The 14,566-nt window shown below is 41.3% G+C and overlaps 1 protein-coding gene across 1 annotated transcript in view; it reads right to left on the bottom strand.

Annotated features, from left to right (window-relative positions):
* The window catches only part of SYCP2L (synaptonemal complex protein 2 like), a 557,328-nt gene that overhangs the window by 138,071 nt on the left and 404,691 nt on the right, over positions 1-14,566 (bottom strand). Inside the window, exon 9 of the mRNA XM_069221230.1 lies at positions 12,716-12,858. Coding sequence (XP_069077331.1) covers positions 12,716-12,858 — 143 coding nt within the window. The remainder of the gene's footprint in view (positions 1-12,715; positions 12,859-14,566) is intronic.

Genomic DNA, 14,566 nt, shown 5'->3' with positions numbered 1-14,566 from the left:
TCAGTGAACACTGTTGAGCAGGGACAGAGGCAACAGGTGCCAAGTAAACCTGCGCTGTTTAAGGGCCAGGGTTGTTTTAGTCAATTGATGAAAGGAGAGGTCAGATAGGGTGCACAGGAGATGATCTACCCCTGTTGCCCCCCTTCAAATATCAGCTGTACCTATCCCATAGTACTGTCTTGCCCATGTCCCGTGGAGACGTGTTCCGTCTGTGTAGGTGGACCGTCTGGTTCTCCAGATATCTTTCAGTTCATGAGTGTGCATTGTGAGTAAAGGGTGTTGCAGCTGAATGGTGGGCACGTGTCGCTGAGTTGAGAAGTCCAGCTGTCTATTCAATACCAGACTAAAATCCAGCTCCACTCACCAAACAAAACTGTTTGGGGTGTTAGAGTGTGCTACTTGCTCCAGAGGTTTCTGGGGAAATCTGGGTTGTGAACATTACCATAAGAGTTTACAAGTGTAATGTGTTCTTCCCCTACCACCAAAGGAGGAAGTTCTATCTGGCCTTGGGATCATTTTCTTCATACAATAAGCAAATAGAGGTCACCCCTTCCTGACCAATATAGCCATCCCATGGCCATGTGAGAAACAGATAGAGAAGGGGCGGCGGGTGCTCCCACTGGCCGCTATGGGCCAGGTTGGCTGCGCTAAAAGAGAAGTCTTCTGTGGGAGTGCAACATCTATTTGGTGATGGTAAAGAAACGCTAGGCATGTCTCATTTTGCAGTGGTTGAGACATTAAGTAAAAAGGGGGAGAGTTACCACCTGATCTGTTCAGTAAGGCACTACAGGAATGGGGAATGTTCTATCAGGAAAGATGTATCATAGGGTGGAATCCTGTGGTCAGTTACGGGCAGTATCCCATAAGTGCTTGTGTGGTCTGTATGGCTGTGGATATCATAGTATAGTCGCTTGTGTGATTTCTCCCTCCCCCCAGGTCTAGAGGTGTTTGCCAGTCAAGAAACAGCATCCAGTCATATTAAACAATGTCTGTTGTGATTCAGGTTTAGATCCATCCGGTCACACATTGTAGGCAAATCAGTTTGTCTTCATATTCAGGTTCCACAAAGTGGCGGCAGAGTCCCAGTCTTTTTGGCAACGGTGAAGCACAGAAGCATACATGCTTCCTCACCACCTCGCCGATCCCAACGTTTGGTCATGTTGGTGTTCTTACATCTGAAGAGTTCTGACGTAATCACCTCACACTGTATCCAGACTATAACACAATAGAATGTAAGGCAACCACAGGCTGAATGGAATCTTTTTTCTGACTGATCATTTAACATATGTCACTAATTACTTTATTCACACCGCCACCTGCCACCTACTAAACACTGTATACGGAGAACATGGGGTACCTAAAAGGATAACAAACTCAATTTTCTTTCCATTGTTTCTGTGGCTCCTGTGATTGCTCTAGTTCTCTTCTAATGCTTACAATATATATCAAAACAGACAATATTGAAACTACCTTCACAAAATCAACCACTGACCAGAAATAGCTTGAATATTAATCTCTAGAAAGGCAGGCCTCCTTGCATGTTATAAAACAAGACTCCATTGGAAACTCACTGCTCTGGCCCCTCAGCCAGGGCTACTGACTCACCTCACCTTGCGCTCTGAAAAAATGCAAATGAAAAAATACTTCCCGGATGTTAGCAGTGTGAGGAATAAAACCTCATCCAATCAAAAGGAAAATAAATGCTTCAGGCCAAAACATACAAGAATAGGTAGCATGGCCAACAGATCAGGAACACGTAAGTGGGACAGACAATAAAACTTTTAGATTTTGAGCTAAGAGCTAACCCAGAGCCTGTTATGCTGCTTACTGTATTGGTGACAATATGTGACAACAAATGGGCAAAAATGGCTGTAGGTGACACCTACAAAAGGACAGCATAACACTTGTCACAGCAGATCTACATCTGCTCAACGAAGGGTCAACTTAACTTTAAGAAGGTCAACAAAACATGGCCCTTCACCCGTTGTCTCTAAATGTTCGACTCTGCAACATCACAAATGTTTGCCAGGCAATTAGTACCAACAAAAGGCAGACTATTACCTACTGACTAAACCAAGCACATCGCACAATCCTACAACTTACAACTACGTAGCTAGTCAGTTAACCACAACACCATTACATTATATTCCATGTGAACAATTATGCCACACAGCTTAGCAATGCTAACCTACCCTATGTTAAATAGAATGCCAATCACTCTTTTACCCTTCCACTACTAGTAGTTTTTCTCTGTAGAATCAGCACTACACCAAATCATACCAAGCAATACCTAACCAGGACTCCATTAGAAACACAATTTGCATCACACCATGCACAAAACACTCCATATAATCCAACAAAAATTCACAGCTTAATGCAGCAGTTCTCATAACCATCACTTTATTCTACACCACACCTTATCACATAACTATTCATCCTTTCACCCATCATTCTATATCAAACTATACCATATCATCTTGAACACAAGACATGACCAAACACCAGAATGTGCTGCTCTTCATCAGATCTCAGCATATCAGTCACCACACCATACAACGCACTGTTCCATTTCTCATCTCTCAGATACAGTGGAGACTCACTTTCCCTGCTGAGTCAGGAAAAAATATTTTGGCTCCCTCAACTCTGTCCACAGCAGACCCTGCTACTGAGCACACACCTCAGGGAGGTGGACAGGCTTCCACTACTGCTTCTGGGCCCCTTTAACCCTGTCTAGTGGGAGCGCAAAGGAGAGGGCCAGAGACAAGAGGTCTCCGAGATCGGACAGCAACAGGAGAAGTGTAAACACTGGCTGTGGGTATGGAGAATAATGTTCAGATGCGTGTAAGAAGTGAGACATTGAATGGACAAGAGGAAGTATGATAGCAGGAATAGGCAAGACTAAAAGGCAAGGAGAGTATCTGGAAATTCATAGGCTCCACCAAGCATAGTCAGATTTGTGGTGCAAGTTTCTGAAAAGGGGGCAAGGGGTTCAAGGATCAACAGAGGCCATGAGGAAAAATATGAGGTTGACAAGGGGGTAGATGGAACCAGAAAGTGATGGGGAGTAGGAACCAGCATGGAACTCAGTCATAGGGGGAAGCTGGGTAATAGTGGATGAAGGCCGAGAGAAGGAACTGGGGAGGGGTGCTGAATAAAAGTAGAGAAATGGGTGAACTGGTGTAAATCAGGGAGGCAGACCTGTTGAGCAGACATTTAGTACAGAGCAATTGAGAAAATCTGGGCAAATTAATATATGGTAAATTCAAAGTATTACATAGACAAACGATATGTAAAAAATATATCCAAAGCAGAGGAGACAGAACTGTCTAGAGAAGAGAGTGCAGAACGACACTGATTCTTGAAAAATGACATTTACAATCACCACAAGTATAATTTGTGAAAAGCCACCCAAGCGTAGTGTGGCATTATTCAAGTATATTAAGTAATAAGGACGGCTTTGCAGGTCTGGCATGGATGAGGCATTATGGTTTCAGAAAAGTGTTAGTCCAGCTAAGTCATGGGAATGGGAGTTGGACTAAAAGCCGTGGCTAATTGTAATTGTAATTTGAGATTTATAAAGTTTTTACCATTTTCCTAAATTTCATATAACAGGATTCTTGCCTAATATTCAGAGGGGGCGAGTTCCATCCTCTGGCAGCAGCCACTGTAAAAGCTTTGTCTCCCCATTTAGCTTTATGTGTGCGAGGGACCTGTATCAAATAAGCTTGGGACGACCTCAGGTTTCTTTTAGGTACATACAGGTGGAGTCTGGAAGTCAAGTACAGTGGTTCTATTCCATGAGCTGCCTTAAAAGTGAGACAGAGCGATTTGAACTGGATACGCTGCGCCACTGGTAGCCAATGTAATTTCTTAAGACTCTCTCTAGCTGATATGCATCACGGGAGATTAAGAACCGCTCTGACAGCGGAATTCTGGACTAATTGGAGTCTATTAATCAGCCCCTTATCCAAATTAAGGAACAGTGCATTGCAGTAGTCTATCTTGGACATCACTAGTGCCAGGATAACAGATACTCTCCATTCATGTGACAGATAAGGGAAGATTTTTCTGAGCATTTTAATTGACCATAGACTGATGTTTACCGTATGGTTAATCTGTTTTTTAAATGACAAATGTTCGTCAAACAAGATGCCCAAATTTCTACTAACAGCAGTGGGCATGGGGCAGTTACCACATTCAGAGGGCCACCACTGTGAGTTCCCTACATTTTTTCCAAGTCCAAAACATAAGACTTCAGTTTTGGTGGCATTCATTTTTAGCTAATTGGTCTTCATCCATTTACTCACTGCCAACATACAGTTACTGAACCGATCTGCAACCTCCTCCCATGGCTGATTAATAGGAATAATAAGCTGGGAGTCATCAGCATAAGAAGATGGAGTAAAACCAAATGTACGAATTAGGCTAGCCAATGGCGCTACATACACATTAAACAATGTGGGGCTGAGGGAAGATCCCTGAGGAATCCCACAAGGCAGAAGATAAGGTATAGATTTAAAATCACCACAGCTAACTGTGGTACATCTATTTGTTAGAATATTTGGCTACAATATATGATCAACAGGGACCATGCCAGGTATACACATGGCAAGCAGGTTGCCACTGTACTCCCCATTTCCAAGGTAACTCATCCTAGAGGGGGTGTAGAAGGAGTGAACTGGGCTAGCAGGGGCATGTTGGAATTTTAACAAAGGGACCTTCTATCACTACCTCTACATGCTCTGTCAGGAATGCTTTAAATGTGGAGGCAGACCACATATGCTGCAATGTATGATGGAGCTAATAGTCAAAGGGTGTTGGGAAAGAGCAACCATACCATTTAGGAAGGACAGGACGAAAGGTTGGCTGGGGCAGTATTCAGATAAGGCGGCTGGGTTAGAAGAGGATTCTCGGTAATTCAGATACCTTATGGGAGCCTTCAAATTGAGCAAGGAGCCAGAAACCTCAAATCTATCAGTGGACAGGGGGTATTGCTACAGAACAAACCGATGACAGAAGTGTTGAAGGGACACATGCCTGACCATTTTCAGTGGAATTCCTAGGCATATATGATATTTCCATTGGGATAGCAAAATTACATGTTACCAAAAAATTCATCATTTCAATACTGGGATGTACACGTGGGCCAAAATATATCTGAAATATGACATGTCTCTTGCAAAAGAACTGCATGGAACAAGGATACAACTTATGCAATGGCAAGACACTATCTGCAACACACTGATAATTGGAGAAGCATGAAGTTCTAAGGCACTGAAACGATAAAGAGGAGTGAAAGAGGTGGCAATTAATTATTGAAGTTAAAAAAAATAGGAATCCAGATACATTATAACTGCAGACTTTGGTACCATGTGGATTAAATAGTGAAACTCCATGTGCATCTGTAATTAAGATGTTAAATTCTTAGGTATAAGAGCACTCAGGTAGAAGAACAGAACGTGAAAATGTAATGGGGCTTGTATTGTGCACAGCTTCCCAAATTGGGCTCCCCAATGCTAAACGCAGAACAACTCTATAAAGACCTACCCCTAGTTCCTCGTGCTGCAATAAAAAATAAAAAAAAGTGTTAATATTTCTTTGAAGCTGACTTGTGATGCTTGCTTGCAAAGGGACAACGAACTGGAACAACTACGTGGGATTGCCACAAGATCACTACTACTGTTTCTCATTCTAAACTAAGAATTGCATATTTTACTCTAATAAACTTAGAGCGTTCCCAGACACTTTTCTCATTTAAATAATGAGACCTATTAACTGCATGCCTTTGTCTTCGTCCTTAGACCCATCTGGATCATGTACTGCTCAGCACATTGTTTTGTGTCACAACATATGCATGCTCACATAAAAGTTATCCTTTGTGTGCTATTCATAACTGGTTTTCCTCATATGCCCCAGAGAACACGTAGTGAAGACACATGCCATTTGGTATGTTTGAGCAAATGAAGTGATCATCAATGTGGCACATTGGTCAGAGCGGCAGAACCTGATGCAGAGATCTGGCCCGGGACCAGGGTTCAATTCCCACCTTGGCGGGTCTTTGGCTCAATTCCCTTGGACCAGATAATTCTCGCCTCTGTGCCTAATCTAATTAATGGGTCCCACTCTATAACTCTGGGCAATAGCTTGCTTGATCTCCACAATGGCCCTGACAGCGCTTGGATGCCTGGCTTCACCCTGGTGCTGCCCAGGAGTGGGAGCCTCACAGGGAAAAGCCAGGAGGTGTTCCACAGCGGTGGGCGTACAGCACCTTGAGACCCTAACGGGTGAGTAGTGCGCTATACAAGTGTGAAGTTTAGTTTACGTTTTATCATCTTGGGGAAAGGAAATACATGATTTATTTGCTGCTCTCAAGGAAGCTACCAACCCTAGTCTAGTCCTCGATCCAACCAACTCCTGGGCTTTGAAGCAAAGATCCTACGAAGATCGGAATGCTCCCATTGGCAGGTATTATGAAACGGGATCTAGACATGGGAAAAGAGCCCTGTGAGTACTGTGCATGCAATGAGCCAAAAGGGGACACATTTCAAGCAAAACTAAAGAAACGTGGTGAAGACATTGTCTCCATTACCGTCAGCAGCTCACAAGCCATGCTGTGTATACACAGTAACCAAAAAAGCAGCAATCAGGCCAGCAGTTGGGACCGTTTCATAGATGGACTATGGTGCATCTTTAAACACATACTTGATCCTGCATTATCCCGAGATGCAATAAATAAGCAAGTAAGCCAAGAGTGACACTGTCACTCTAAACAGAAGTCGCTTTTTTTCTGAATTTAAGCTTTAGTCAGATTGCCCGCACTACTATCTGGCCAAGTATGAGGGCTACTCATCATTGTGTCAATGAGAGAATCTCCTGGCAGAGCCAAGGTTTGCAAAGACGTCACCTATGGGAAGGAGCAGAGAATTACGAGGATTGATGACATACCAATTGTACTAAGATTTAACAGCACGCAAAAGAGTACTCAGCTTTTGGTTTATTACCCACATTAACAAAAAGCTATTTTGCTGCCCAGTTAATTGATGCCTCATCTTATGGAAATCTTCGCTGCACAGGAAACCTGTAGGACTCTAGATCAAAGTGTGGTAGAAAGATGGAAACTGAAGTAAATTCAATAGCAGTAAGAAACTCCTTGTATTTAGGGCTGTGTTCTTAAATGAACTGTACCAAATGCAGCTGACATCTACTAAATTGAGTGTGTCTTCATCCATTTGGGCTACCATAACAATTCAGTGCCCGCGACTGGCTGAATGACCACCTCGTAACACTCTGGAAGGCAATTAGCTTCTAGAAAAACAATTTGTTTAATAGCAGCCAGTTTCAAACTTGTTAGACTGTAAATTGGATAAAAATAGGTGTTCAGCTACGCAGGTTCAAATGATTACAATTAACCTCACCAGTCCTTGTTTAAGGTCATATGAAATAATACCCAACCTAAAAGAGAAGTACACATGACTTTGTAGTCAAATCAAAATACAATAGATATGCAATAGTACGTTTAATCATATTTTAGATTTAATTATTTTATTGGCATTTATAATTCTACATCGTTCAAATGATTCGGCTAGATTTTGTCAATGAAACCAGCATTGCTTCAGATAAACAGTTCAGGCATACAGCTAGTTATAAGTTCAATGTCATGTCAATTGCACACCCCAGGGTTGTCCCATTGAAGGACTCAAAGGACCATGTCCCTCATATCGTAATACATGGATCATGGACCATGCATAGTCTATAACATCAATATTTTGTAATCTTACTTCTGTACCAGTCCTCCGCAGCTCTTCAATCCCACACCTTATGAAACTACCCCATTAACCAGTTTCCAAATATATTTTCTTAAAGCCTTTACTTTATTTAATTGACTTGATTTTAAATATCCACCTTTTGATCTCCCCCAGTCAACTTAATCCAGTTGTCCATAACCTAATCTAGAAGCTCTCTTCCCCCTTAACTATGAAAAAGCTTGTCATGACCTATTAAAACAATATTTCAAACCTAGATGATAGACCTTTAGTAGTTTCTTGAAGCTATCATATTTGGACTCAACATGCAATTCCTTTGCAAAGCTTTCCTTGCTTTGATTGTCAAAGTAGATGGAGTGTCGTCCTATCCTGGTTCACTGTGATCAGCTAACTCTGAACATGAAAGAGGGGAGTGTTGAGGGGTTTGAAGTATTTTTTTGCAATCATGTGTGCAGTATTGGTCATATTTTTTCTTTAACACTCCATATTGTCTTGCAATAATTCTGCAGCAACTAATACTTCTATCAGATGTAAGCTATGTTGCATCCCAGTGCTTTGAAACTTCCAGCACTTAGAGTCAGGACAAAAGTACATGGTCCAGAAGTGATTTAATTTAAGCAAAACCTCTCCAGAGGGCATACATGCAACCTCCTGAGATACTTGGGGCAAGTTCTCAGATAATATTCCTTCCATCATTTGTGGTGTGCCCCTGCTGTTCCTGGAGCACCATAAGGAGAGAAGCAGAAAGTTGAAGGCCCTCACCCAGGCTTTTACGGGGCGCCTTTGGCCAAGGAACATGAATATATAATCGTTGGCTCTGCCTAATCGGAAATGCTTTTCTTTTCAAAAAACATTTTCTGAATTCTCTCTCCCTTTGGCAGGGTTCTTTAAGCTTAAGTGGAAAGCTTCAGAAGCCAGGCACTCCTGGCCAATCCTAGGGTGCCAGATCATTCCACCCCTGCCCCAGACTTCCTGCACAGCATTCTGGGACATTTTAGGATGGTGACTTAAAGAGGTCTATAGAAAGACTTTCTTTGAGAGCCTCTGCTCACAGACCGCTGCCTGAGCTCTTCCCACCAAAACTTCAAATGACCATCCTGTATTTGGCTTCAGACATCTGGCCTTCCTCCTTTGCATCAGTAGGTTGGACCTTACCCATGGCGGGTGCAGTGCAAAGAGTTAAGTAGAAGATGTAGATTTCCTCCCCACCCCTTCCTTCCCCAGGAACTGGGTCAAGCACTTCTAATGGCTCTATTGTGTGGTGATGCATCGGAAGCGCCTGCTAGCCACTTAACTGAGTACTGAGTACTTAACTTGGCCCAGTGAAAGACAAAAGCCTGGAATCTGATTAAGGCTGAGCCAGGAAGAAAATGATAATTCTCAAAGTGCCGTTAGGAGTTTAGTTATGATTAAATGAACTGTGGATCTACACTTGGGATGCATATTTACCCTAAGATTGACACTTGCTACACTTTGGCCTGGTGTATGTTGTTGAGTAGGCTTGACTTTACCTTATGTTTGTTATATCAGTCATCGCCCTATTGTACCTATTGTCATTGATTTCTTTGGACTCAGATCTGTCTCTAATCATGTACTTAACTTTTTGTATCTAACTATGCCGTAATTATATGATATCATTGTACCTTTGTTAAACTCAATATAAATATTACAAAATTAATTTAAGTTTAATACCTAATGTGACCTCGTAGACCTAAGTGGGTTGAAGCTGTACTTTGAATTACAAGTTCTAGATGAAATCTGCATCAGTTAAGCATTACAGACTTCTATTAAGCACTACAGACCTACACTATGAATGGTCACTCACATTATTTTATGGCCAATCCCAGGTCAGCATTAATCATTAAAAGACAAGCCACATTTGTACAAGACTAGTGTCTTGCATGCATATCTGCTCGCATATCCACTTGTAAATATCCCAGCGCCTCTTATTCAGCTGCACAGCAGCAGCTGTATATTGAAGGGAACGCCATGGCAGTTAGCGCACAGCCAATGTCCACAGAATTTACCATGCGAGAGACTTGGGCAGGGGGAATCACAAACCTCATAGTGGAAGTCCAAAAGCATATAGACAAAATCGAAAAATGAGAAGAATTAAATGGGGAGAGGCAACTTTAGAACATACATCCCACCAGTGGAAATTAGGGGAAGAGCCTAGCCACTGCTTGTGGGTACTCTTTCCTAGTAAGCAGTAACAAGTGCCAATGGGTTCCGACCTGAGACAGCACTCACCAGTTGTCCTCCGCCACAGATATCCTAAGCTGACCTTTCACCTCCAAAGACCATACACTAACTTCAAAAATTAGGACACTTCCCGACAGTGAACCTAACCTGCACTAAGAACTCTTCCAGTTATATGCTGGATGCATCTAGGACACTAAGCGCCTACATGGCCTTAGCAGATCTAGGTTTACTATTGCCATGTGTCACACAACTCCACCACACTCATCGTGGCAAGGGCTCAGTGCAGATGCGGTCAAGGCAGAATGTTGTCAAACCTGCCCCATTGATAACTGGAGGGTGTCCATTCTGGAGAATGTAGAACACCAGTATTCCAACTCTTCTGGGCCCCTTAACTCTGAAGAGGCATGCCCCTCTTGCAGGACTGCCATCCCTCACCAACAGCACATGGCTGAGGCCTGTAGCTGCCACAAACTTTATGGGATGACTGATTATATGTTAAACTGCAGCCATTTGGGAGATCAGTGACATTAGGTGCAACTCAACACTTATTAACATAAGTCTGTGATGTTGTCTATTACATGACAGCTGCCAGTTTTATTCTCCGCTATTGCATATTACTGTCTTGAAACAAGAATCTGGCGAAAAAGTAGCCATATGAAGCTAGCCATTGCTATATAGAGCCAGGATTGGGTATCATATTGCTAACCTAGGAAATCTTTAGTTTCCTTTGCCTCCTGCAGAGTTTGTAGCAGTATGGTTTGTATGTTAGGCTAAAACTTTAACAAGCAGCAAAGGAAAACTATTTATCCTTCCGCTGTTTACTCGACTAGTGTTAGTAAGATCTAGTTTTTAAAAGAATATATACATGCAATAGAAATGCAATGGTATATAACGATTGTACCTGATGGCAACTGAACCCCTTATGTGCCACCAATTACAAAAATATGTAGAATCAATGTAACAAAATATTTTTGCAGTCAATCTTTACAGAAATATGATGGTTCCTACATCTACAGAACCGAGCATGTCCAGGAATCTGCCAAATATTTCTATGCCAGTCACATTGACTTAAACTTGGAATTGAGCAGGTCGTTATCGTTTTTACACTAAGTGCATTATTAGCTGTACCCAAGTGTAACTTACGAATACCCATATACTCCATGATCTATATGAATTCAAACAAAATGGCATCAAAATGGTATCACCGATAGACTGCTCTCATCCTGGAAATGAGAAGCTGCATAGGTACGTGATGCAAACCCTACATTCCAAATGCTATAGAATTTATAATGTATCACTTACATAAAAATGATGTTGCACCCCAACAGAAGGGGTCATATCAATGTTTATCCATGTAAACCCTTAGGTTACAAATGGATTTGATAAGTGAAAAAAAAACCTAAATAAAATAAGCTAATTTGAGCCAACAAAATGGTTATTTTATGTGGGGCAGCTCTCTGGAAATAACACTTTCTAAAAACACTTCAGTGCAAAAAACACAGCACTATACAGGTGCTTCTATCATCTTTCAAAATGACCCCAAAACACCTTTTAAAATCTAAGCAGCTTGAAGAAATGGAAGGTATGGGCCCATAAAGATGTTGAAGAGAAATGAATCAAACTAGTTTAGGTTTGTGAACATGCTACCAGAAGACTGCAGTTGGTCAAAACAGCTTTTGACCCATCTGAATATTTTGAAAAAGCCAATTATAGAAAAGCCAGAAGCAACCTAGAAAACAGGCCGAATGTGAAATCAGAATCCAAAAAGCAGACACTCGAAAGTGTGAACATTATGGACATCTGTAGCCAGGGTATCAGGGGTTTAGATATCTGAATTCTGACGACCTTTCTGTGGCATCAGAAAACTACCATGGTGGATGCCAAATGTACTGTAAGTACGAGCATGTGTACGGTTGGTACTCGCCAACTTCGTTCAAACTTTGAATCCTTTCACCCACTGTATCATACACAGAACCAAGTCTAGCGAAAATGTCATCCAATATAGCTGTGATTTCTGCAGAAGTGGGGGTGGGGAGAGGTAGTTGGTATGAGTGCCCTGCCCCTTGGTGGGCAACCCAAGACAAAGCCCTAGCTCTTCAGATACCCCTGTGACCTCAATATCCTAGCTCTTCAGATACCCCTGTGACCTCAATATCCCCGCCAAGATATATATACAGTATATATATATATATATATATATATATATATATATATATATATATATATGTACATATATATATATATATATATAAAGAGAAGTAGGTATACGGGTCCCTTCTGTAGTGCGGAAGGATTTAGCTAGCATAAGAATCTAGGAAGGATCCCATAACGAATTGGTGCTTGATATCCGTAGATCACTTAGATGGCTCGACCTACTTTGAAAAGCTAACTTGGATACAGGTGTCCATCTAAATGCACGCATGTTCTGGTGTCGTCTCAAACTTATGCTACTCCACAATATGCATTATGAAAATACTTAAGCAAATGCCCCTTGCACACAGAGTATTTCCCACCAATTCTAAACACATTTTGCTGCACACAAAAAAAAAATATCCCGGCATGGAAGCCATTTTAGGGAGTCAAATGCACATACCTACCTACGATTTTACATTGAAGATGCCTTCCTATATCACTGTCTAAGAACGATTCTAACTCCGTCCTATGACTAATTAAAAATCCCCGTCAGCCTTTTTAAATTCCTCATTATCATACTCAGTCTCATAATGTGTTCGAATTTTTAAAATACTTACAGTTTCAAATTCTTTGACATTTATTTCTTTGAATGCCTCTACCATTGCTTTGTCGTCAAACCATTTGTGGACAAGAACGTTTCGGTCTTTCTTTTTCACCATCCGGCAAAGGGCTTCAGAAATGCCCACCTGAATTTCATAGTCTATTTTGTGTAGGCAAAAAAATATTATGAAATAGATCAAAAATGCTGGGTCAGATCCGGTTATAGATGTGTATTTTGGATGTAATTGTTTGAAGCTTTTTTACACATGTTTCTTCAAAAACAACTTAATTAAACCTTAAGTATTGATGCTTTTAAACACTATTGAGTTGTGATTCTTTTAAATAAATATGTTCAACCATGAAATTCAAACGGCACCACCACCCAGTCCCTCGCAGCCCAATGAGCAGCAAAACATTGCATAATTATTTAATTAATGGTGTTGATGCAAACATTTGGAAAGAACTGTAAGGACAGTGTACAAAAACGGTGTCACTTAAATATAACTAATATGTTTAAACTAAATCAATACCACATTTACTTTTGTCTGCCTATGTAGCAGACATTTGTCAAATTAGATCAAAGGTAGAATCTAGTGATATTAATCTGTGACATTCTTAAATAAGCTAAAGTAAAGAAATCCTGTTTAAAACTATACAATTTTAAACTCACATTGTTCCAAATTCTTTATCACTACCAATGCACTTAGAATTCAGTTTCAGTTGACTGCTTGTCTCCAATGGAACATGTGCTTATACAAGGTAAAATGTATATTTGCAGCACCACCTGTCACTTATCAGACAACTTAAAGTGCTGAATTGAAGAGAACAGAATATAACGTAGAAAATAAAAGTATGATGGAATGCGTGGACCCGAATACTGAAATCCTCAGTTGGTGTGGTTGACATCGAATGTGCTCATAAGAGCCATTTCTTTAGCATATTTTTCATGGGTCTCTTGAAATGAGAAAAAAAAACAGTGCACATATTTGGAACAGTGTACTCTATGGTTTTTGTGAATAACTACTTAGGGAGACTGTACACTGGACTACTAATCTCCCTGTTCCTTCCTCGTTGTTTAATCTCTTGAAATGAGGACAGTTGGATTCGTTCTAGGAGTGCAATCAGATTATTTGAGTCTGGTGCTTTTTAACTACATATGAATGGGATCAAAAGGGGGGGGATGTCGACCTAGATTTTTCTTTAAATTGGCCTTGCCTTCCCTATAGCTCGGCATGGTGGCTATTCCAAATTGCAGTGGACTTTGCTGTTCGTTGTCTTCTTACTCATGCTGCAGCTGTGTTTGCTCTTGCTGACTACTACTATAGTGGCACCCAGTGCAGTGTGTGGTCACCATACCACACATAGTGGTAGGGGAGGGTGCAGTGATCAGTTATTACCTAGTATTTTCTCTGGACTACGATCTCTGAAATTGAGGAGACCTGCTCGTCAGAAAAACCATATCTGTAAATGCTTCAATGGACACCTCGTTTTGAGACTCAGGCAATCCCTGTTATTTTTTCGCTTGTGAAGAGGGAAGCCATCATCTCAGTTCCTGAAAGTCTCCAAGACCGGGGGGTTTAGTCTTAAAATATGTCGGAGGTGGGGGGGAAACTGAGGTAGTGTCTCCTCTTTCTGGCCCAGCAGCTTCCTGCTCCACACGTGAAACATGTTTGCTCTTACTTGGAGTTCATATGTCAAAAGCTACAAGGCTTGCATAAACAGGCATGGTAGGAAAGATGAACAAGAACAATGTTCTGTGAAAGAATTTCATGAAGAGCCATGCTAGAAGTCAATTGCTGTACACAGGTATTATACAATGAAACAACAAATAAAGGGTTCTTGGGGCCAGGTGATGCCAGACAAGCTTC

The sequence above is a fragment of the Pleurodeles waltl genome, chromosome 2_2 (genome assembly GCF_031143425.1).
Source record: "Pleurodeles waltl isolate 20211129_DDA chromosome 2_2, aPleWal1.hap1.20221129, whole genome shotgun sequence".
NCBI classification, from domain to species: domain Eukaryota; kingdom Metazoa; phylum Chordata; class Amphibia; order Caudata; family Salamandridae; genus Pleurodeles; species Pleurodeles waltl.
The sequence above is the reverse complement of the archived record's forward strand: the minus strand, read 5'-3'. Positions and strand labels throughout refer to the sequence as shown.